Source organism: Staurois parvus, unplaced genomic scaffold, assembly GCF_062004578.1.
Source record: "Staurois parvus isolate SC_StPar_1 unplaced genomic scaffold, SC_StPar_1.0 ptg000246l, whole genome shotgun sequence".
In the NCBI taxonomy this organism is placed as follows: domain Eukaryota; kingdom Metazoa; phylum Chordata; class Amphibia; order Anura; family Ranidae; genus Staurois; species Staurois parvus.
In genome coordinates this window covers 2,435,714-2,461,574 of record NW_028318042.1, presented here as the reverse complement: position 1 = coordinate 2,461,574, position 25,861 = coordinate 2,435,714, and the positions used below count along the sequence as shown (strand labels likewise).

At 44.1% G+C, this 25,861-nt stretch overlaps 1 protein-coding gene across 3 annotated transcripts in view; it reads left to right on the top strand.

Moving 5' to 3' along the window:
* The window catches only part of SPEG (striated muscle enriched protein kinase), a 442,132-nt gene that overhangs the window by 226,470 nt on the left and 189,801 nt on the right, over positions 1-25,861 (top strand). For 2 of the 3 annotated variants that reach the window (XM_089680603.1, XM_089680605.1), the window contains 4 exons: positions 3,874-4,186; positions 7,700-9,129; positions 13,763-13,906; positions 17,741-17,923. In XM_089680603.1, the coding sequence (XP_089536729.1) occupies positions 3,874-4,186; positions 7,700-9,129; positions 13,763-13,906; positions 17,741-17,923 (2,070 nt within the window). The remainder of the gene's footprint in view (positions 1-3,873; positions 4,187-7,699; positions 9,130-13,762; positions 13,907-17,740; positions 17,924-25,861) is intronic. The other variant, XM_089680604.1, reaches the window with a different exon arrangement.

Here is a 25,861-nt window from a genome sequence, read left to right as displayed (position 1 = left end):
AACTCCAGGCATGGTGCCGTGGCTGGGATTCGAACCAATGACCTGAGTACTGCCAGGTGGAAGTGCTAACCATTTAGCCACTTTATAAAGAAATGTCTGAGTTCTTGGACCTAGATTCCTGCCAGCTGTAAAGCAATGTCCCTATACAAATACCCTATACAGAAATGAGCAGTGTAGGTGCACATGCAGAGCCATACAAAGCAGTGTACTGGAGCTGACAGGGGAGAGAACTGTATTGTTTACATACAGTTCTCTCCCTCTGTCGATAATGCTCGGCAGGACCCAGAGATTGACGGCTCATGTGCGCCCCCTGCCCAGAAATGCAAACACGTGTGTATATATATATATATATATATATATATATATATGTGATTTTGCGCACCCCTGCTATAGTACATCTGCTATAGGGTGGTGGGAAAGCAGTTAAAAAAATCCTACAATCATTAGTGGTCAGTGGTGCTTTAATCCACCAAGAAAAAAAAAAAAAACAATCCCACAATCTTCCTCATTGTAAATGTTTATTTGTAAACATAGACAGTGTTTACACTTCTGATCTCTGTGGTTGGTTCACAGCAATCAAAAGGTACAGAGCCATTCTGGCTCTGTTCAGTCTGCCTGTGATTTGCACTGCCCATTGACAGCTCCATCACAGGCATTCCACTGGTGCACTGGGTACCTAAATAGGTTTTCTGTAGCACCTGTAAAAAAAATGGCTCTCCAGAAATTTGGGTCCACCTCTCCATCATTTTTCTATGATACGGTGGTAGTAAGGTGAATAAATGTACACTCAAAATTGAAAGTAAAACTTTGAAATGTATGCAGAGAGAAATCCTACCTCCTCTGAGTTTTAGTTTTTCATCCAGCCTCTGCTGTAGTGCATCAGTCCATCCCCACACCCTTTTATCACCCTTTTATCAGTAATATGGTCATCTAAGAACCCCTGACTGCAAAACAGGAGACAAATTCACAAACACACCCACTGCTTATTCTTTTCTCAGCCCTCTACAAAAAACCTGATGTAAAAACTTGTAAGGTCAAAGACATTTCCCACAACCACCAAACACATTCCGAACAATGTGAAACTGATGGATAATACAGGAGTGGAGAAGTCACTGGGGTGTCAGGAAGTGTATTGGGGTTGATTTACTAAAACTGCAAAATCGGATGCAGCTGTGCATAGCAGCCAATCAGCTTCTAACTACAGCATGTTCAAAAAAATCTGAAGAATATATTTAAAAAATATTTTTTGTTAAACATATTCTTCAGATTTTTTTTAACATATAAAAAAGTCATTTTAACATATAATTTAAAATATATTTGTAAATGCAGTCCAAAAATGTAGATTTGTATTTTTAAAGACATACAGTATATTTGAAATGTATTTTTAAAAACATTTTTTCATACATTTTGTAATAAAAACACATTTCAACATACAGTAAATATATATATATATAGAAATCTTTTGAATATGGCCAAAACTGCAGCATTTCAAATACATGTCAATATATTTGGGAAGAATATTTTTAAAATATATTTCAAATATACAGTTAGGTCCATATATATTTGGACACAGGCACAATTTTAGTTTTTTCAGATATTTGCCAAAACATATTCAAGCTATAGCTATATAATGGATATGGGCTGAAAGTGCACACTCTTAGATTTAATATGAGGGTATGTACATCCAAATTAGAGAAAGGGTTTAGGAATTACAGCTCTTAAGAGTAGCCATCCCCCCTTTTTCAAGGGACCAAAATTAATTGGACAATTGAATCAAAAGCTGTTTCATGACCAGGTGTGGGCTACTCCTTCATTATTTTTTCATCAATTAAGCAGGTAAAAGGTCTGGAGTTGATTCTAAGTGTGGGATTTGCATTTGGAATCTATTGCTGTGAACCTACATCATGTGTTCAAAGGAGCTGTCCATGCAAGTGAAACAAGCCATTGTAAGGCTTCAAAAATGAAACAAATCCATCAGAGGGATAGCAGCAACATTAGGAGTGGCCAAATCAACAGTTTGGTACATTCTGAGGAAAGAAGAATGCACTGGTGAGCTCAGCAACATAAAAAGGCATGGACATCCACAGAAGACAACAGTGGTGGATGATCATAGGATCCCCTCTATGGTAAAGAAAAACACATTCACAACATCCAGACAAGTGAAGGGCACTCTCCAGGAGGTGGGTGTATCATTGTCTACAATCAAGAGAAGACTTCACGAGAGCAAATACAGAGGGTTCACCACAAGGTGCAAACCATTCATAAGCCTGAAGAATAGAAAAGCCAGATTACACTTTGCCAAAAAACATCTAAAAAAGTCAGACCAGTTCTGGAAAAGCATTCTTTGGACGGATGAAACTAAGATTAATCTGTACCAGAATGACGGGAAGAAAAAAGTGTGGAGAAGGCTTGGAACAGCTCATGATCCAAAGCACACAACGTCATCTGTAAAAGGTGGTGCAGGCAGTGTGATGGTATGGGCATGCATGGCTTCCAGTGGCACTGGGTCATTGATGTTTATTGATAATGTGACAGAAGACAGAAGCAGCCGGATGAATTCTGCAGTGTTTACAGATATACTGTCAGCCCAGATTCAGCCAAATGCAGCAAAGTTCATTGGACAGCTCTTCACAGTACAGATGGACAATGATCCAAAACACACTGCAAAAGCAACCCAGGAGCTTTTGAAGGAAAAGAAGTGGTATATTCTGCAATGGCCAAGTCAATCACCTGATCTCCACCCCCTTGAGCATGCATTTCACTTGCTGAAGGCAAAACTAAAGGCAGAAAGAGCCACAAAGAACAACTGAAGATAGCTGCAGTTAGAGCCTGGCAAAGCATCAGAAAGGAGGAAACCCAGTCTTTGGTCATGTCCATGGGTTCCAGACTTCAAGCAAAGCATCAGAAAGGAGGAAACCCAGTCTTTGGTAATGTCCATGAGTTCCAGACTTCAGGCAGTCATTGTCAGTAAAGGATTCTCAACAAAATATTAAAAATGAACATTTTATTTACGCTCATATTCAATTGTCCAATTACTTTTGATCCCTTGAAAAAGGGGGGATGACTACTCTTTAAGAGCTGTAATTCCTAAATCCTTCCTCCAAGGTGGATGTACATATACTCAAATTAAACCTGAGAGTGTGCACTTTCAGCCCATATCCATTATATAACTATCTCTTGATTATGTTTTGGTAAATACCTGAAAAAAATTAAAATTGTGCCTGTGCTTAAATATATATGGACCTAACTGTATTTTTCTTCCATATGGGTGAGCACCACAAACTGAAAACACTACTTATTTCACATAAAACTCACCCAACCATGTCTCCATGCTGTATTTTGTTCAAAAATCATTTTGATAAACAACCCCCCCCCCCCCACCCAGCATTTCTTGTCATGACCATCTTGAGTAAGGGCGGATGATTCATTTAGCATTCATTTGCTCGAATCCATCTGCCCTTAGCTCAGGCACACAGACAGGAGGGTGTGCTTAGCTGAGAAAGCCCCTCCTCCCCCTCCAGATAAAAGAAGAGGAAGACACCTGGGATGTATGACATCATTCCAGAAACCACAAAGGATCTGAAGAAATGTAAAAAAAAAGTTAAAACAAGTAAATATAATATAACTTCCTATCTATTTACTAAGGCCCTCAACATAAGGATTTAAAAAGTCAGTGTTGACTGAGAGAGTTTATTTCTGCTTTACATGTGGTAGAGCATGGTAACGTGCCTTTTATCACAATGCCATTGTGCGAACGGGCCCTGACAGTTGCACTGCTGCAGTGTTTGCTGGATTGCAGTAGCAGTTTACTGATTTCTCCTAATGTCGCATGGAATTACTTTTTTTTTAATCCATCTTTCTTTTTTCTTTTAGGAGACTCAGATACATTGCTGGCTAGCTCGCTACACACCACTCCCAGCACGCTGACCGGACTCTCGCAGACGGATGAGTTCTCTGACTGGTCAGGCAGTCAACAGACGGTAGTAGAGAGGGACTCCAAGAATGCCAGGCAAGGCTTTGCTCAGGGGGTGGGGGCTCGGCACCTGGGAGTGGAGCCCCTTATCCCAGCCTCCAGCAACAATCATCCAGGCAGTGTCTGGGGGTCAGAGGTCAGCCTGTCAGGGTTCAGCGACCTGTATAGCAGCGCCTTCAGCCTCTACCGGGGCAGATCTTGTGCCATCCGGGTGTAAGTAACCCAAGTGCTCTATGGCAGTGTCATCATCCTCTCTCCTTGCCATGACGGTCTATTCAGAGGCTTTTTTATATTTTTTTTGTTTTTCATTCAATTCATATTTATTTTTTTTACATTTATGTTCAATATTTTTTCTCCAGATTTTTTATTTCCATTTGTGATTCCCAGGCTGACCCTTTACTCCTATTTCTTTGCATTTTATGCTGTTTTGTTGAGTTAGCATCATTGTTTCATTGCGTGCGTTCCATTGCATGTCCATTTTTGTAATTCTGTATTTAACCTGTTCATCGTGTTTTGGGATTGCAAATAACACTGAGAGATGACACATAACGCTGAACTCCAGACAAACAGCTAAATACACAGTTGCAATACATATTTTGAACTGTCTTAAAAGATCACTTTTTAAAAAATGTATAAATAAATGCACGTATTTTTGCAGGTAAAACAAATGTGCATTTTTTTTACTTAGGAGACTGTAAAGCATTGCACCTGCGATCAGCAGATCGCGGGTGCAATGTCATGCTCCTGCACACTGTCAGTAGCGCTCTCTGTCCATACCTCCCATACAGGCGGTCAGTTACTGAAGTCCAGGAAAATCAATGAACTATGAGACTACTCATCAGCGCCTTCTCAGTTCATTGACAATTACAAGCCAACTTCTGCGGCAGCACACAGTACTTGTAGTTCATTCATTCACAGAACAGAACTGCGAATGAATGATGCAGCTGTGGAGGTGGTGTTTTTAAATTGTGACAGCGGGAACAGGGATGAGTTGCCCCGCCTGCTGTCACAACAAAGCATCGGGTTGGGGTGCGGGGAGGTATTTTAAAACTATACAGGGAAGCTATCATAAATTTTGGAGCCCCTTACACAGTTTTAGGCGTAGACCTAGACCACCAATATTCCCAGGGCTTGACCGCCATCTCATCAAATCCATCCACAGGCCATCCCACTGAGTTCCCATCCTATGTCCTCCTCCTCTTCCCATCCCATCTCCTCCATCCCAAGTCCTCTTCCTCTAGTCCCATATTCTCCATCCCATGTCCTCCTCCATGCCATGTCCTCTTCCAGTCCCATCTTCTCCATCCCATTTCCTCCTCCAGTCTAATCTCCACATCCCATGTCCTCCTCCTCTAGTCCCAAACTCCTCCATCCCATGTCCTCTTCCTCCTCCAGTCTCATCTCCCCATCCCATGTCCTTCTCTTCCAATCTCATCTTCCCATACCATGTCCTCCTCCTCCAGTCCCATCTCCTCCTCTTCATCAGCACACCTTGGCATAGTAATAATGTTGTCCTATATTCACACAGGGTGGCAGACATCACAAGCCGTAGATACGGGACCTCACAAATCCCTATCTCGAAGCAGAGAAATGGATCCTGTGGGATCTTCAAATGTCAGCTTGTGATGTCTGTTCCTTTATTTAAATAAAGGACAAGATTGTTACTATACCAAGGCATGCTGCTTAAAATTTATATTCTCATATGACTGCATTGTGGCGCAATCTTGGGGCAGGTTGATTGTACCCAAATTGAACCATCAATCGACTTGGGTACAACCAACATGTCGGATTTATAGCATGCGATTATTGCCAGTGGCTATAGCCGTTAGCAATAATCATTGTGTTCTCTCAGCGGGGATGGCTCTCCACCGGAGGAACACAATAGCTCTGTGGATGAGACTCCTCCATCAGCGCTGACTGTGTTGATGGAGGAGTCAAGCGATATTCTTTTCTGCAACCCGTAGTTGCAGGTAAGGAAATCGCAGAATCTATGGCCTGCCTAAGGTTTGCCACAGTAAAGCTCCCTTTACGCCCCTTATCATAATCCATCACTGCACAGCTGAGCTAATAGGTAAAATAGATGAATGCCACCATTATTTCTTTTTTATGTTTTGCATGCATTTGTTCCATATATCTCAGAGACACAATTGGCTTGTTTATCATCTCCATCAAACTAATGATACACTTGGCTTGGATAAAACTATATTTTAAAGTGTCATATACTTTACACTACTGCAGTCTAAAGAAATCTGCTGATAAACTAAATACCAACATACTTATCAAACACTATTAACGGCATTGCATTTATATGTACATTTAAAGTACACCATATCAACCAACTATCCATTAGCTTCCATGAACTAATCTACACTTTACAGGTCAAACTTAATTGGTTGCTATGGTATACAACAGATATAACTACAAATGCAAGGTTGGTAAATAACCCTAATATACTAAAATAACACACAAAGTTAAAGTTGAACTCCAGGGAAAACAGTTAAATCCACAGATTAAATACTATTAGATGTATTTACACAGCTCTGCCGCACAGTACAGACCTGTCTGACTGCAAAGAGACTTGGTCTTACTCTGATGTAGTTCAGTAACCGTTACAGGTCTTGTCCCTCCCATCCTGTGACTGGACAGTAAAAAGGGAAGCAGCAGATGAATGAGTCTGTCACCCTTCCCTCTCCTCCTATCAGCATGCTTCTTGCATTGTAGCACAACTGATTGGCTCATTGTGCTGCATCTCCTTCCCTTTAATTAAGCTCTGTTGCACAGGGACTGCAAGAAGCTGATACCAAGTGAAATAAAAATACATTTAAGGCTGTGTCAGGAATTACAGAGCACCATTATTTGTATCTTTTTTATCTGCCTGGAATTCAGCTTTAACACAGGGAAATGCTGGGATAAGAATACGGGAGCTGCCAGTGTGTCTGACTATGCAAGCAATGGTTCTGTCATCCTCACCCTTAGTTCATTAACTCATTACATAGTGAGTCTCAGGTCTGAAGTATTTTGGATGGGGGTACCAAGTTCAAGCGCTTCATTCCTAGGTCAGAGGTCTCCAAGCTTTCTTAACAAAGGGCCAGTTTACTGTCCTTGAAACTTTGGTGGGGGCCTGACTGTGACCATTGGTAGTAGAAAATACCCCAGCATCAATGGGAGTAAATAGCCTACCAGGCTTGGCGGTCAGCAGAAGTAAAAAATATTACATAGCGTTCAGTAGGGTGAGGAATAGTGCCCTATCATTGGTTTTAGTGGGAGGGATAGTGCCAAATTATTGGTGTCAGTGGGAGGAATAGTGCCCAAGGTTGGTGTCAGTGGAAGGAATAGTGCCCCATCATTGGTGTCAGTGTGAATAATTATGCTCCATCATTGGTGTCAAGGAGAGGAATAAGAACCCAATGTTGATGTCAGTGAAAAGAATGGTGCCTCACTTTTGGTGTCTGTAGGAGGAATGGTGCCTTGTATCAAGACAAGGAGGACGAGTACCCCAAGGGCCCGATAAAGTGAAGCAAAGGGCCAAATTTGGCCCATAGGCTGCAGTTTGGAGACCACTGCACTAGGTAGTATAGCAAAGATAACAGATTCAGAGCTTGCATCTTAAAGAACAAGTTGGCATTGACAGCTCAGGTATTTGAATTCTTGGCAGGCTCTCCTTAAAATGAATATAAGGAATTATTTGGATTAAAATAGATTCTGATTCATTCTTTTCCCTTGCAGTTTTTTACCAGAAGGGGGGCTGAGGCGAGGCAGCATCAATGGTGCCATTCCAGACTCTCCCCGACCTCTTCAGAGTCCCAGAACTCCTATTCTACCTCCTCCATCTCCCCGTCTAGGCCAAAGGCCATCTGCCAATCCTGTACCAAGCAGCCGTGGCCAATCAGCACTTCTCACACCCCGAAAGAAAACCCAGATGCCTTCACAGTATCAAGACTCAGTGGCTGAGGAGTTTGAGGAGAAGGTTAAGAGGCCAAAGTCCTCAGCCGGCTCTCAGGTCAGTGGTCAAGACTCCCGCCCTCAGACGCCAGTAAGTGAATCATCAGGAAGAGTGTCCATCTTGAGGGCATCTCCAAAGCTGGTCCGTTCTGGCTCCAAAATTTTTGATAAACTGCGTTGCCTTGAAGAGAGAAGAAAAAGCCTGGATCAAACAGACAGTCCTTTCCCTGTGCAGTCATGGTTACCACTTCGTAAAACAAGGTCTTTTGACCAACCAGGAGCAGATGGACTGGGCGCTGGCTTAGAATCCTCCACTGAGGAGCTAAGAGATGACCTAAGAGATGGTGTAAGATCAGAAATTGGAGGTTACACTTTGAGGTATCCCTCACTGAGATACAAGACATCTTCACTAGATGATAGGGGAGCCTTCTCAGGTCGAATAAGTGACATTGAGACGAGGTTCTCCCAAGAACTCTCTAGAATCAAGCGAACTGTTTCTCAGCAACAATTAATCCGGTCATCACAGGACTTAACATGCAAATCACAAACATCACTTTCCGGCCAACCTGCTCTGGATTCTGCTCCAACCCAAGTGCTTAAAGACTCTAAGCCACCTGAAATTCAGGAACAAAAGCCAGCAACTATTACGGTCACTGCCCAGAAGCCTCTTGCACGTAGCTATGGCACCGCCAACCAAATATCACAAGATAAGGAACCTCGGGGAGTCATAAGCCAGACAACTTCAGTTCCAGAAAAATCATCCAATGGTTCAGTTATTCACCATGAAGTAGTTAAACAAACAGATACCCGCCTGATGTCACAAGCACCTCCAAAAGTCAATATCATTGCTCCAAAACCAGTTTTGGCCCACGTACAAACCCCAAAGCAGGATTTTACAGATTCCAAGCATGGAAGAGTTCCAGACCGAGGAAGTGAACCCCCACCACCCAGCACACATGCTCCACCAGCTCTGGAGATAGCACATAGAGGGATAGGGCGGGAAAAGGGAACTTTAAGTGTAGACAGAAGAGGAGACACAAGATACCTCCCATGGGCAGCACCACCAGAACCTACCAAAAGAAGCCAGGCCCCACAAGGGAAGGGTGGGGGGCAAACCAAAAAGCACAGTGACTCCCACACTAGTGGCAAAAGCAGCAAAACATCCAAAAGCAAAGGAAAGAGTCGACGGCATAGGGTCATGTCACCAGAACTAGGTAAGTCAAAGGGGGTCAAATACAATATATACAGTTAAGGCTTTCTGAGTGCTACAGAATACCATTATTACCATACCGAAATTCCAATGTTGGAGGAACAAAACTGGAAACTAGTGTTGGGAGATATTGGGGTTCCTAACAGATCACAGAAGATGGTGGGTGAGTCAGCTCCCCATTATCTGCTGAAAACTTGAAGCAGATCTAAACCTAATCAAACTTCTTAAAAGTTTTAACAAGTTGATATAATTTCAAAGTTTTTTTTATAGATAAAAGAATTCTAGGTAATACTGTTATTAAGGTACTTATTCAGGCTTTCCATGTTAGCGGGTAACAACTGTCTCTCACCTGTGCTGCTGTGTTATCACCCTGTCACATGCAACTTGATGGCCACTACAGGCAGCTTTGCCGACACACATTGTGCAAGTATGGTCCACTGTTGTCACTTTTAAGAAGTTGTTACAGAGCAATGATGTGCAGCTGATGAAAGCATGTAGACAGGAAGTGGCAAAAGAGGCTGGAGGAGATCGCCAGTGCTGAGATGTAATTAAAAAAAAGAATTGAAAAAAGTTAGAAGCAGCAGATTATACAAACTACAATTGTTTTACCCACAGTTTAATAGAAAATTATGGGGTGGGGGTGGGAAGATTTACTAAAACTGGAGCACTCAGAATCGAGTGCAGCTGTACACAGGAGCAGGGCGGACTGACAACTCATGGGGCCCCAGGCAATAGGGGATCATGGGGCCCCTGTGTCCTTGCCCAAACTCAAAAAAGCCTATGAAAAAGGTACCAGGGGCATCTCAGGGTCATCTCACTGACCCTGGGTCCTCGGGCAGTGCCCAAGTTTCCAAATGGTCAGTCCGCCCCTGCACTGGAGCCAATCAGCTTTTAACTACAGCTTGCTCAATTGAGCTTTGACAATAAAGCCTGGAACCTGATTGGTTTCTATGCAGAGCTACAGCAGATTTTGCCCTTTCCAGTTTTAGTAAATAATTCCCTAAATGTCATCCAGTTTGTATTTAGATCCATTTTAAATTGCAACTTCACCTGAAAGGGGGATGCGAAGTAGGAAATCGGCTGTAAAGCCGGAAGGCTTCACTGCCAGTTTCCTTTACCTAAGATGCCGGCACCTGCACCCAAAGCTGATTGGAGAACCGGCTCAGGTGAAGGCATCGCTAGATCCCTGGACAGGCAAGTGTTCTTATATAAAAAAAAGTCTGGAGCTACAGTATTTATAGATGCTGACTAATGTTGTTTGGGGAGAGACTGGAGCTCCTCTTTAAATATGGGTATAGACTGCAAGGTGGCTAAGTGCCTATCATTTTTGCCTTGCCGTCTTGGGTTCAGATCCCACCAAGGACACTATTTGCATGGAGCTAGTCTGTTTATCAGCGCTTGGGTTTCTGGTTTGTCCCATTATCCCCAGAGCACTAGGGACATTAAATTGTGAGCTCCTTTGTAAAACAGGGATCAATAAATCTATGTATACTGTAATGTGGGAGTTCAGGTGTCATTTCACATCTGTTCCTAGGTATTCACCTGCTAACTCAGAATCTTCTTCACTGACGTCAAACGTCGTAAAGCTGAACAATTCTGAGATCTCTGTGCTAGAAGATAGCGTTACCTATGAAGCTTGCTCCAATCAGACAGAAATTTAATTTAGCCTCTGAATGGAACGGTGTACCCCTGCTCCCTTGGCAGTATAGTTTAGGGCCTAGTCACACGTTTCCGGTGAGGTGTGTCCTTTGCATTAGCACGGTTATCTGCACAATACAGATTTCACCCCAATGCACACCACAACACATGGTAACGCACTACTATGCGGTGACGTGCACTTCATTGCCAAAAAGGGTGCATGTCCATATTTTTAAAAATTGTGGTGCATTGCCAGCCCATTTTTTACCATGAAATATGTGGGTTGCCAGCCTATTCTTTAACATGCATTACCGCTACATACACTATATTACCAAACGTATTGGGACGCCTGCCCTTGCATATGAACTTTAATGGCTTCCCAGTCTTACCCTAGGTTTACACCTTAGCATTTCTGCAGAGTTTTGCATTTTGCAGAAACACAGTACAGTCCATTTAACATAATTTCCTATGGGACAGGTTCACACCTCTGCATTTTCACCCAATGCATTTGTTGGAAAGGGTCAGGGACCTTTTTGAACGCAAAACACTGCATTTTTGGTTCTGTAGACTTCAATGGCAATGCTGCAGAACAGCATGTATTGAATTTTTGATGCGTTTTGCATTTAAAATCTGCCTAGCAACAAGAAAAATAAAAAAATGAAAAACAAAAAAGGCACAAATGCAAGTGCAAAATGCAATGCAGAAACGCATCAAACACAACCTGCATAGGTGTGAACCTAGACTTAGTACGTAGGGTTCGATATTGAGTTGGCCCACCCTTTGAAGCTATGACAGCTTCGACTCTTCTGGGAAGGCCGTCCACAAGGTTTAGGAGGGTGTCTATGGGAAGGTTTGACCATTCTTCCAGAAGCGCATTTGTGAGGTCAGGCACTGATGTCGGACAAGAAGCTTGGCTCTCAGACTCCACTCTAATTTATCCCAAAGGTGTTCTATCAGGTTGAGGTCAGGACTCTGTTCAGGCGCTCCCACAAAGTTGGGAGCCTGAAATTGTTAAAAATTTCTTGGTATGCTGACGCCTTAAAGGTTCCCTTCACTGGAACTAGGGGGCCAAGCCCAGCCCCTGAAAAACAACCCCACACCATAATTCCCTCTCCACCAAACTTTACACTTGGCACAATGCAGTCAGACAAGTACCGTTCACCTGGCAACTGCCAAACCCAGACACGTCCATCAGATTGCCAGACAGAGAAGCATGATTGGTTACTCCAGAGAACACGTCTCCACTGCTCTAGAGCCCAGTGGCGGCGTGCTTTACACCACGGCATCCGACGCTTTGCATTGCACTTGGTGATGTAAGGCTTGGATGCAGCTGCTCTGCCATGGAACCACATTCCATGAAGCTCTCTACGCACTGTTGTTGTGCTAATCTGAAGGCCACACCAAGTTTGGAGGTCTTTAGCTATTGACTCTGCAGACAGTTGGTGACTTCTGCGCACTTCAGCATGTGACCTCACTCTGTCATGTGACGTGGCCTACCACTTGATGGCTGAGTTGCTGTTGTTACCAGTTGCTTCCACTTTGTTATAATCCCACTAACAGTTGAGCGTGGAATATTTAGTAGCCAGGAAATGTCACGGATGGACTTATTGCACAGGTGACAACCTATCACGGGACCACGCTTGGAGTCACTGAGCTCCTGAGAGCGACCCATTCTTTCACAAATGTTTGTAGAAACAGTCTGCATGCCTAGGGGCTTGATTGTATACACCTGTGTCCATGGAGGGGATTGGAACACCTGAATCACATGATTTGGAGGGCTGGCCCAATACATTTGGCAATATAGTGTATGTTAATGCACATTACATGTGTTAGCAGATTGTGGTACCATTAATTTTGAATAGCATCCAATACACTAAGGCAACTCAGCTCCAATGCACATGTGCTGTAGCACACCACACCAGCATGTCCATTTTTCTGGATGTTTTGGTGCGTAACCAGCTCATTTACGTGAGACTCCTTAAAGAATATGTAAACCCAACATTTGCTATTCTGTATGTGACTGCTGTTCCATGTACTTGTGTGAAAAAATATCCTGTTCTCTTTGCATTGCTTCCTTTGTGTGAGATCCCTGGTGTTCCTGCCAGGCCCTCTGCTGTATTATAATGAAAAATAAAACACTGACCACACTAGGCATGGTCAGTTTGCTGGCAACTCAGCCTGCTCTTTTCCAATGATCAGACTTGTCCTGGCAGAACCCCCCCCCCCCCATACACAGTCATTCACAGGAAAGTTTAGTGTGCTGCTGTTTCTCCTACCAAAGATCTCTATGCAGCTGAGGACATAAAGTATGTAATCACTTATAAAAAAGAGGGGAAAGAAGTATTTCTAATGTTTTTTATATCTATACACAAATGTTTTGCTTTTTATTTATATTGTAAACTGAATGGGTTGTTTTACAAGGTGAGGGTTTACATATACTTTAAAGCTGTGTATGTTAATGTGCAGAAAAATGTGAATTAACTTAACGCACTGCAATGTGTGTAAATAGCCCTAATGTGAAAAATGTCTCATTTATGTGACAAAAAAAACACAGAAATTACAGAATTATTGTAAATCGTATTTTTAGTAACAGACAGAATATACAGTATACAAAAACACTATGGGGTCTATTTATAGAATACTGTATGTGTTGGACAAATGTTCCCTGTATTTTATGTAATAGATTAATTCCTATGATTCTCAGCGCCCTCTAGTGGCCAAAGTGCAGTATGCTTTTCTGAAATACCTCATTGAGAAATTTTGCAGCTTTTTAGCCATGGAGCTGATGATCCGAAGGCATTAGACAGAAAACAGAAAACACGGGGATACTTTGCCCAGCCTGCAGAAATGTGTGTGACATTCCACCAATGAATGATTTATAAATGGAGCCCTATGTGTGCCCTATGAATTCATTTTAATGTATATGTTTTATTACAATGCCCCATTTAATAGCATCACTATCTATTTTTTATAAGTGACATTGTTTCCACGATTTTCAGAATCATCAGACGATTCCTACGTATCGGCTGAAGAAGATCCTCGAGAACCTCCGGTATTTGAAATCCCCTTACAAAGTGCCCTGGTCAATGCCGGCTCAGAAGTTTTGTTAAAATGCATCATATCAGCCAATCCAGCGGCAGAGGGTAAGAGATGAATAAAGGGCACATATTGTCATACAATTATTGCATATTCGTAGCAAAGACAATTGTCTCTGCGACTCTGAAAGAGCTTCCCAAAGCGACTGTTATCATTTCCATCATAACAAAATTTTGATGGGGCGCCCCCACTTGATGGTGTAATATTGATTTCTTTTTGGTACCCAGTCTATGCTGCATATCCAACAATAGTCCCCTTTAACTAAGGCTTTTTTTCATAGCAAAGAGGTGTAGGTACACAGGGGCGTATTTACCACAAGGCAAACAAGGCACTGGCCTAGGGCGGCATTTTCCAGGGGGGCAGCATCTCCCCCCAGAAGAAGGGATGAAAGAAGGGACACGCATGCCATAGGAACCAGGTGGGATCTGAGACAGGCTGCAAGCTGCTTGATGGTGTATGTAGAGCCTGACTTACATTTCCGGGGATGTCCAGAGCTGTGAAGACAAGTGTCTCTCTCTCTCACTAGGGTAGGTTTAGTGGAAGGCTCTCTCAGGTGGGGGGCAGGGGTGTTGGTCAATGACAGTCTCTCTCTACGGGAGGGGGAAGGGGCATGGTGTTGGTTCATGTCCGTTTGGGGGGGGAGACAATTTTTGTGTTGCCTAGGGCAGCACAAAACCTAAATACACCACTGTAGGTACCCCACACTTCTCCTCAGAGTCACCCCTTCTCTCTGCCCCAACCCACCTCTGAGCACCATCCCTTGTCTCCACCCCACACCCAACACCCAGTACTGCCTCCTTTACAGAATACACAAACAAGTATAGAATTGTTAATGATAACACGAGAAGGAGTTAAATATATCTCATGCAGCCCACAGCAATAGACCCTCCCAGCAACAATAACCCCCCAGAAACAAAATACACCCCCCGGCAAATATAGACCCCCCAGCAGAAACAACAGGTCCACCCCAGCAAAAACAGACCCCTTTCAGCAACATTGGAACCTCCAGCAGCCAACAACAATAGATGCCCCTCAACAGTAGATTCCCCTCCAGCAACACTACACCCCATAGAGACAATAGATACCTCAGTATCCAGCATCATTAGAACCTCTAGCATACCCTAACACCCATTACTAACACATCCATTCAGTGCTGCAGATGCCGGAAATGGATACCACTGCATTCCCACTGAATAAAATCTGTGCCGTTAATACTATTAGCTAAACTGCATATACTGTAGATCAGGGGTGTCAAGCTCAATTTAATTTTCATTAGAATTTTCATTGCGGGCTGAATCAGCATTATGGTTGCCCTCAAAGGGCCGGTTGTATATAACTTTATCCAGGGCTTTTTCTCTCAGAGAATAGGTGCAGGAATTCAACCAGGCCCCCTCCCCAAACCACATGGAACGGTAGGTGTGACCAAATTGCGTAGTGGAAGGATCTTAAAGGGGCAACAAATACCAGGAGTGCATTATGTGCGGAGTTCAGGGGTGCACTACATACATAGTGCAGGGTTCAGGGGTGTGGCACTTACATAGTGCAGGGTTCAGGGGTGCGACACATACAGAATGCAGTGTTCAGGGGTGCAGTGTGAACTGAGTGCAGAGTTCAGGGGTGTGGTACGTACATAGTACAGGGTTCAGGAGTGCGGCATGTACATAGTGCAGGGTTCAGGGGTGTGGTACGTACATAGTACAGGGTTCAGGGGTGCGGTTCTTACAGAATGCAGTGTTCAGGGGTGAAGTATGCACTGAGTGCAGGTTTCACAGGTGTGGTACATACAGAGTTCAGGGTTCAGGGGTGCACTACATACATAGTGCACGGTTCAGGGGTGCGGCACTTACAGAGTGCAGGGTTCAGGGGTGCTGTACTTACAGAGTGCAGTGTTCAGGGGTGCACTACATACATAGTGCAGGGTTCAGGGGTGTGGTCCGTACATAGTACAGGGTTCAGGGGTGCGGCACGTACATAGTGCAGGGTTCAGGGGTGCGGTACTTACAGAATGCGGTGTTCAGGGGTGAAGTATGCACTAAGTGCAGGGTTCACAGGTGTGGTACGTACAGAGTTCAGGGTTCAGGGGTGCACTACATACATAGTGCACGGTTCAGGGGTGCGGCACATACAGAGTGCAGGGTTCAGGGGTGCGGTACATACAGAATGCAGTGTTCAGGGGTGAAGTATGCACTGAGTTCAGGGTTCACAGGTGTGGTACGTACAGAGTTCAGGGTTCATGGGTGCACTACATACATAGTGCATGGTTCAGGGGTGCGGCACTTACAGAGTGCAGGGTTCAGGGGTGCGGTACTTACAGAATGCAGTGTTCTGGGGTGAAGTATGTACAGAGTGCAGGGTTCACGGGTGCGCTACATACATAGTGCAGGGTTCAGGGGTGCAATACGTACAGAGTGCAGGGTTCAGGGGTGCGATACGTACAGAATGCAGTGTTCAGAGTGCAGTATGTATGGAGCAGGGGCGGACTGACCATTTGGAAACTCGGGCACTGCCCGAGGGCCCAGGGTCAGTAGGGGGCCCCATGAGATGTCCCTGGTACCTTTTTCATAGGCTTTTTTGAGTTTGGGCAAGGACACAGGGGCCCCATGATCCCCTATTGCCTGGGGGCCCCATGAGTTGTCAGTCCACCCCTGGTATTGAGTGCAGGGTTCAGGGGTGCACTACATAGTGCATGGTTCAGGAGTGCAGTATGTACATAGTGCAGGTTTCAGGGGTGCGGTACTTACAGAATGAAGTGTTCAGGGGTGGGGTATGTACAAAGTGCAGAGTTAGGGGTACACCACGTACAGAGCGCAGTGTTTAGGGGTGTGCTGTGTACAGCAAACACGTGAGGGTTGCATAAGGACGCCATTCATTCCTAATGGTACCCACACGCATCTCAACCCGCAGCGCGTTTGCGGGTGTAAGAACTGCAGGGACAGTACTTGGTGCAAATGCACCATGCGATTTCCCTGCGGTCGTGTTTTTTAAAATAGTGCAATGCTGCATTTTTTTTACGTGTTTCTGCTGAATTTCCATTGAAGTCTATGGAACCAAAAACTCAACTTGCTGCAGGAAAGAAGTCCCTGACCCATTCCAAAAACCACACCTATGTAAATCTCGGAAATGTGAATGTGACCCATAGGAAACCATGTTAAATGGACTGTACTGCGTTTCTACAAAACTGAAAAAGCACTGAAAAATGCATAGGTGCAAACCAGGCCTAAGAGTCTGATGGTGATCTGCTGAAAGAGGGATCGGCCATTAGGAACACTTACTCAAGGTACAACAAAGGCTGCAGTTTGCGTGGGCATGGTAGCCCATTCATTTGAATGGGCTGCAATGCCTGTGAAACACAGGGGAAAGGTCCCTGCACTCTTTTTGAAATTGCAGCCTACACTGGGAATCACAAATACAGCTAGGATTAATGACATCTTCCTGCATCTCCATCAATGCTATTGTGTGAGCCAGGGCTGCTGGTAGAAACCACATGACCCCCATAGAGCCAAGCTGATAGCCCCCCCCCCCCCCCCCGTTTTCTATATTCCAGTTATGAATGAACATAGTGACTAGGTTACTCATTGTGTTCATTCGCGAAAGAAAGGGGCTGGTAAGTGGGACCCTTCCCCCACTCTCCATTCTGAAGGATCCTATTGTGTGCTTGCAGCTTCCGGTGGGAAGGAGAGGAGGGCAGCACTGCGGGGGTGAGTTGCACAGGGAGGGGCCTGGGCAGCAGGGGGAAATAATGCAGAAAGAGGGTGGTGGGTGTGGTGGGGGGCAATTACTGGAACCAATCCCCTGTATGGCTCTCTGCAGCAGCTGAAAGCCAGCAGAAGGGAGAGGAGAAAAAGCCAGCTTTAAACAAAATACTTTTTTTGTTTTTGCAGTGGTATGGAGAAAAGATCGAGCAGTACTCGTAAACAGTGTTACTCATCAGATCCGGGCAGAGGGCGAGAGGCATTCGCTGTTAATACGCTGGGCGCTGCCCTCCGACTCTGGAATCTACACCGTGACAGCGCGTAATGAAGTGGGTGAGGCCAGCAGCTGTGGAGCCCTGACGGTGAAACCAGGTAATTGCAGATTTTTATTACATGACAGTATACCTTATTTAATATTTATTATTAATTTATTATTATTTCAGGTACTTATATAGCACCATCAATTTACATATATATTGTACACAATCTAAGGTCCCTAAATCACATTCATGCAAACACATACTAGGGCCAATTTTAGACAAGAGCCAATTAACCTCCCAGCATGTCTTTGGAGTGTGGGAGGAAACCGGAGTACCAGGAGGAAACCCACGCAGGCGCAAGGAGAACATGCAAACTCCAGGCACCTGGTGCCGTGGTTGGGATTCGAACCAACAACCCTAGTACTTACTGTATCAATTGGTGTAACAGAGGTACTATCATAGACAATGTTTTCTTTAACATAAAACAGTATTTCACTTTTTTATAACACTCTGGTAGATCGAGAGCAACATCTGATTGGGTACTCTGAGCATCAACAACCTTAAAGGGTAACTAGACTTGACTAGGGAATAAAATATGGCTTGTGTCTATGCTGCTCTGACCATAGTCCCACTCATCTTCTACAGAATAACCACCTCACAACCAGAGGCGGACTGACCATTCAAGCACTCGGGCACTGCTCGAGGGCCAGGGGTCAGTAGGAGGCCCCATGAAATGCCCCTGGTACCTTTTTATAGGCTTTTTTGGGTGTGCTTTGAGTGTGGGCAAAGACACAGGGGCCCCATGATCCCCTATTGCCCGGGGGCCCCATGAGTTGTCAGTCCACCCCTGATCACAACAAAGAGGTAAATGGTTATAGAAGCCTTTTATTAACTGCTTTCCCACCGCCCTATAGCAGAAATACTGCTACAGGGCGGCAGGGCTGCACACAATCACGTGTGTATATATATATATATATATATATATATATATATATATATATATAAAAATACACGTGATTTTGCATTACCAGGTAGGGGGCATGTGCGCGTTCTACCCGTGCTGCCATTTGCGGCCTCAGCTGCCGATCACCAGGTCTCGGCTGGTGATTCCTGCTGGCACTGCACCCGGCAATCGCTGAGTATCACTGACGGGGGAGAGACCTGTATGTAAACAATGCAAATCTCTCCCCTGTCAGCTCCTGCACATTGCTTTGTATTGCTCTGCAGAGCAATACAAAGCAATGTGCTGACACAGTAAAGCACACACACAGCACACAGTTAACCCTTTGATCTCCCCAGATGTTAACCCCTTCCTGCCCAGTATCATTAGTACAGTGTCAGTGCTTTTTATTAGCACTGACCACTGTATTAGGGTCACTGGGGATGTCAGTGACAGTCAGTTCCCCTCCAGTGTCAGAATGCCCGCCGCAGTCCTGCTATAAGTCGCTGGTCGCTGATCGTTGCCATTACTAGTATAAAAAAAAAAAAAATTTATTCCAGTATCTATACTGTCATTTGTAAACGCTATAACTTTCTTGTAAACCGATTAATTTACACGTATTGGGATTTTCGCAAAGAAATAGAGCAGAATACATTTGGCCTAAATTTATGACGAAATCTTATTTTTTAAAAAAAATTTCACTGGACATGTTTAATAGCAAAAAGTCAAAAATATTGTTTTTTTTTCTCAAAATTGTCGGCCTTTTTTTGTTTATAGCGCAAAAAAATAAAAAATTTCAGGCAATCTAATACCACCAAAAGAAAGCTCTATTTGTGGGAAAAAAAGGACATACATTTTACTTGGGTGCAGTGTTGCATGACTGCGCAATTGTCAGTTAAAGTAACGCAGCGACATATCACGAAAAATGGCCTGGTCAGGAAGGGGGGTAAATACTCAGGAGGGCAAGTGGTTAACCAAATATAAATAACAGATGAAACACAGATAATTACAGTAACTTAATACCACAATGTATAAAAATGGAGCCCCAAGGTCCTATTAGGCAACAAAAGAAGGAAAGTACCTGCATATCACTTAATCAGGCCTCCAGCCACAAAAACACCGACTCGGAGAAACCCATCCCAAAGACTAGGATCCGTACCTCAAACGGGTCCCTACACCATACCTTTGTGCCCATACTAACCTAAAAGGACCTTGCATGACAAAACGAACTACAACGGCCAAAATTCCCAACACTGAAACAAAACAAAAACAAAACAGGGAGGGAGGCTGGGAAGTTTTCCCAAACTCAGCTGACCCCTGACTGAAGATCTGCCCAGAACAGCTACCATCCAACCCCCTGCAGCTCCACCTATCCCTTACCTTGATCCAATCACACGAGCTTTGCCGTATGTTTAGTTTCAAACTTCAGATATTCCCCAGCCCAGACTCACGCCTCTTTAACCCCTGTATGCTGGTCCTTCATCTATTTTGCATGCTTATTTCACTCCGGGCCGCCCTTTCATGGGAAAAATAGCAAATGAAAGAACAAAAAAGTAATATAACATATACAATTGCAACACATTCCATATTGTGATTGAAAGTTTTTAAAAATTACCTTTCTTTTTCAATCTGCAGCGCTGTAATTTTGTGAAAACTGCAATGCAATATGGAAACCTGGAGGTGTTCTGTATACCATTGTCAGGGCCATCTTTAATATTGACTGGACCCTGGGCAAACATTTTCATGACTCCCCCCCCTTCCACATTTTACTCTCCCCATGCTCAGAGACATACAATAAATAGCAGCTAGACTCAAAATCAGTTTACTGCAGCAGATCAGGCAGCAATTGCGATTAGTTGCCAGAGGTTACAGCATATCATTACTGCTCACTGACTGGTTGCTAGAGGTTACAGCACAGATTATGGCTCACCGATTAATTGATAGAGATTACAGCACGATTTCTATTTGCTGATTGGTTGCTAAAGGTTACTGCACATCATTACTGCTCACTCATTGGTTGCTAGAGGTTACTGCACATTATTACCGCTCACTGATTGGTTGCTAGAGGTTACTGCACATCCTTACTGCTCACTGATTGGTTGCAGAGGTTACTGCACATCATTATTGCTTACTGATTGGTTGCTAGAGAATTATAGTAGATCATTACTGTTCACCGATTGGTTACTGGAGGTTACTGCACTATTATTGCTCACTGAGTGGCTGCTGTTGGTTACTGCGCATCATTACCACTTACGTGTTGATTGCTAGAGGTTACAGCACATCATTACAGCTCACTAATCGGTTGCTATAGGTTACAGCACTTAATTACATCTCGCTGATTGGCTGCTGAAGGTTACAGCACATCATCTTCTTACTGCCTGCACACCATGGACTGAGAAGGCCCCAGTGGGCATCATTTAGCAGAGGTGATGGTGGCTGGAACCTTGGGGGGGGCATAATATACATATGAATGACGCCACAATTTACATATGAATGCCACATTGCTGCCGCTATTTACATACTACTGTAAGAACATGGCTATAAGGCAGAGCTGGGCCACATAAGTGACAGCACTTCACACTGAGATATCTGGACACAGCATAGGACAAAGACTTTAAGGGACAAGGGAATGTAAACCAGGGCAGTTGGCAAGTATAGCACAACTATGGGCCCCACAACAATGACTGGGTCCAGGGCAGCTGACTCTTTTGCTCCTCCTTAAAGACTGCCCTGACCATTGTAAAAAAATCCCCAGAAATGTCATTTCATGCTTGAGTAACTGGCTCAATGATTTTCCCAGAAGTCTACACTAAGATACAAATCACATTTTAGTCATTCTCTGCAACAGAAAATATCATTATTGGTGGGATACTCTCAAAGGGCTAAATACTTCTAAAGGGAAGCAGACACTGCAACTTTCCCTATTCGAACACTGCAAGTGCATCAGCAATAACAAAAGAGTTTTTCCCATTCTAATTCATTCTGCACACAACAAACAGCTTTTCCATCAGAGCAGAAATAGGTAGGAATCTGCAACAAAGATTTGTGACATCCATGTCTGCTCTTTTTTTTGTCTGCATTTTGACTATGGCAGACCCATGTTGGATCTATGGGCTGTCAGATGTTTAAGTTTACATCAAGCTGCCTCCGATCTGTCACTACAGATAAATGGAAAAGTGCTTTTGTTTCTTTTTTTTAACCTGGACCAAGTCTGCTGACATTTGCCTGCTTATAGACCTGCATGGAACGTCCGATCAGGTCCGCCTCAATCACTGACCTGATTGGAAAGCAACACGTGAGAGGGGCCATAGTCATAATATTTACTTGTAATGAAGGTTGTCCCACATTATGCAGACACTTAGATCCTGGAAAAATCTTCACTGCAGGGATGCCTTGTCCTAGCTCTTCCTGAACTTATAGAGCTGCAGCAGTTATCAGCTTCAGGTCTTCAAGCAGAACAGCAGTACAGAAGGTCTGATGGAAATCACCCTTTCCTGCCCTCTCCTCTATTGAGAATAGTTCTTGTAATGCAATCAGTGATTTAACAGAATTTGTGAATGAGGGAGAGGATCCTGTGACTGATCAGACTGCCCCCCATTCACTGCCATGTATAGGAAGTGTAATCAATGAAAGACCTTTTCTCAGTGGAGGAGTTGGAAGGAGGGGATGTGTCCTCATCAGATCATCTGTACTGCTGTTCTGCCTGAAGACCCAAAGTTAACCATTGCTGCGTGTCGAAAGTTCAGAGCTAGGAAGAGGACAGAGCATCCCTGCAGTAGAGATTTCTTCAGAATAAAGCTACTTGCACACAGTGCTGGGAGAAGGTCAACTAGAACCCAGGGCAAACATGTCAAATTGTGTCCTCCCCCCAAGATGTTAGAGTATTATGTGTCAGCAAGAATCCACCCCCCCAAAAAAAACAAAAAAAACAAATCAAGCACTAATTTGCATGCTTACCCCCTAAGCATAAAGTCCCCCTCTTCTCAGTACAAATCTGCCCACTTGCTTAAATTCCCCCTCCCAGCAAACGTTTGCCCCCCCCCCCCCAACAAAAAAAAATTCCCCCTCCTAGTACATGTCCTCTAACCCTAAAATTTCTGCTCCAAGCACAAATCTTCTTTCCCCCACTCCAAACCCCCCTCCCAGCACAAATTCCCCTCCTCCAATCCCCCATCCTAGCACAAATCCTCCTCAATTTGCCCTTCTAGCACAAATACCCCCCAATCATTCCTACTAGCACAAATCCACTCCCCCCTCTACCATATCACCTTTTCTAGCACAGACCCTCCAAATCCCCCCTCCTAGCAGAAATCCTCTACCCCCATCTCCCCTCCCAACACAAATCCCCCAAACAACCACTCCTGGCACACCTCCCCAAATTTCCCCTCCTAAAACAATTTTTACCTCTGCCACCCCCCCAAATTCCCCCTCCCAACAGAAATCTCCTGCCTGCACAATGTGAGACATCCTTTTTTGCAAGTAAGTGATGTGAAGTGGATTGCCCATGGATGGGTCATTTTTTTCAATCGAAAAATAAAATAATGGAGTCCCCCATCCACACAAGCGAGGTGGATGGAGGAATCCTCCTCATTGTGTTATTGTATTCTGACAGTGGGGACTTCTCCGCTGTCAGAATACACTAATCATTGCAAGACCTCTCCAACAGGAGAAACACTATGGAGGACACGGAGGTAAAATGCTTACCTTCTTGCATGTGTCACCAATGGATGAGCAATGCATCTCATCCTGTTGCTGGCGAGTTCTCGCCACTGACAGGATCACTAGTGTGCCATCAGCTTAAATCATCACAAGGCAATTTTTTAACTTGTGCCGGTTGAAAACCAGGGAAGAGGATAAGTGTATATTACAAGTCAAAGAGAAATGTAATAGCCCTATAAAATGTCAAGGCTTTGGCAGGTCACTATTCTCCTTTTTGTTATATAAACTCATAACGACTCTGTCAGTTAGTGCACGTGCTGTGGTGTGAATGCTGCCTTGCCATGTGCCTCATTTTTTTTTTTAACAGGTAAAGATTTTTTTTTTAAGTTTAGACAAAAAATACAATATACAACATACAACAACAGTGACCTTGCAGGATCATATGAAGGGTACATGGTATCGCTTGGGTACAATCAGGGGCAGACTGACCATTTGGAAACTCGGGCACTGCCCGAGGGCCCAGGATCAGTAGGGGGCCCCATGAGCTGCCCCTGGTACCTTTTTCATAGGTTTTTTTGAGTTTGGGCAAGGACACAGGGGCCCCATGATCCCCTATTGCCCGGGGGCCCCATGAGTTGTCAGTCCGCCCCTGGGTACAATAAATTTGTACCCAAATAAGACCATATACAAATGGCAGTTAGATACAAGATATAACAAGGATGAAGAGAGGAAGTTGAGTTTCTAGTACAAATGAGAAGTGTAGACTGGTGACAGCTATGACTCCCTCCATAGACACAATGAAAAAGTAAGTATAGACACCCAGGAACAGGAGATGTGCTAATCACAGATCTACCAGGTGAAAATAAGGGGAAAAGCCTGGAAAATGTTAATATAGCCACATCTAAGGAATAGTAAGGAGCAGAATATCACATAACTTTATTGAGATCAGAATTGTATAAAATTAGGCCAAGTGGCCAGCAATCCTCCAATCACCATTACAATAAGGTTATATAATGTTATCACTTTAAAATACAAGCCTGGGCACTGCACATCCACTCTCAACTGCTACATGGTATTAACTAGGTCTCATTGAGAGCCTATGGGTGTGGCAAGTGACGCCATCACGCCCAGGTTGTGAGCTTTACCAGCCTGCCTTATTCATCAGTATTTTGTCAGCACACCACCTCACATGTCCAGGGGTGTATAACCCTCTCTGATGCCGTACTGCAGGATATGGACTTCCATATGCCCACACTTCTTCAAATGGCCCCACTGTGGCTATACATTATCCTACATTGATTTTGATTCATATGTGATATGATTAGGATGCTGTTGATGTTTTATATTTAATCTGTCCACTACTCTCAGACCTCAGTCACTATATCACTCTTTGAGTGTCAGTTGATTGGATAGCAGGCTCAAGATAGCATATTGCCTACCAGCACCCACTGACTGTCAGTCTGTAGATGGTTGGCCTGATATGTTATGCTCTCAATGAGATCTAGTTAATATCGGTTAAGAGTGGATGTGTGGTGCCCGGGCTTGCGTGGTTGGATGATTGCTGGCCACTTGGCCTAACTTTATATCATTCTGATCTCAATAAAGTTGTGTAGCTTGGTTACACTGCGGTTGGTTCTCTTTTAAGCCTCTTTCTAGGGTGGCCTTACCTGGTCCCCATCACATTTTTTTTGATATGACTCTGGCTTTGGAGGACCCCACCACTTAAATTTATGGTGAGTCGGTGAACTATCCTATTACCTTCAGATCTCACCCCTTTTGGGTGAGGCATATCCTTGTTTCAGCCTTTTTTATTAAATTGCAGTATATCACATTTTTTGCGTTTATATACACTTTCATTCATTTGAATTTATTCTCCCTTACTCAATTACCCCAGTAACGCAACTAAGTTGGGATTATTATTGATATAACTAAACTATGCACAACAGCCATTATTACTGAAATATGCCCAGAATAAATAGTTGTATTTGACTAAAGCGGAGCTCCAAGCTCCCCCCAAAAAATTAAAAGTCAGCAGCTGCAAATACTGTAGCTGCTGAATTTAATATAAGGACACTTACCTGTCCAGGGATCCAGTGATGTCCTTATCTGAGACGATTCATTCGGCTTCTGGTGCAGTCATCTTAAGTAGGGAAACTGGCAGTGAAGCCTTGCGACTTTACAGGCAGTTCCCTACTGCACATGTGCGAAGCGGCTGCACTTTGTGAATGGGTTGCAGTCTTCTGGGACCTGTGAAGTGTCCCAGAAGGCTGTAGGGGGAAGGGGGGGGGGGGATTAAATGTCTGTGGCGCATCTGACCAGAAGTGGGAGCAGGTACCTTTCAAAACCTTCCCCCCCCTTAAAGTGCCAAATATGCCAGTTGGGGGGGGGGGGGGGGTTGCAGACAAGCAGAACTTCCCCTTTTGGGTGAAGTTATTAAGTGTTCTTGCATAG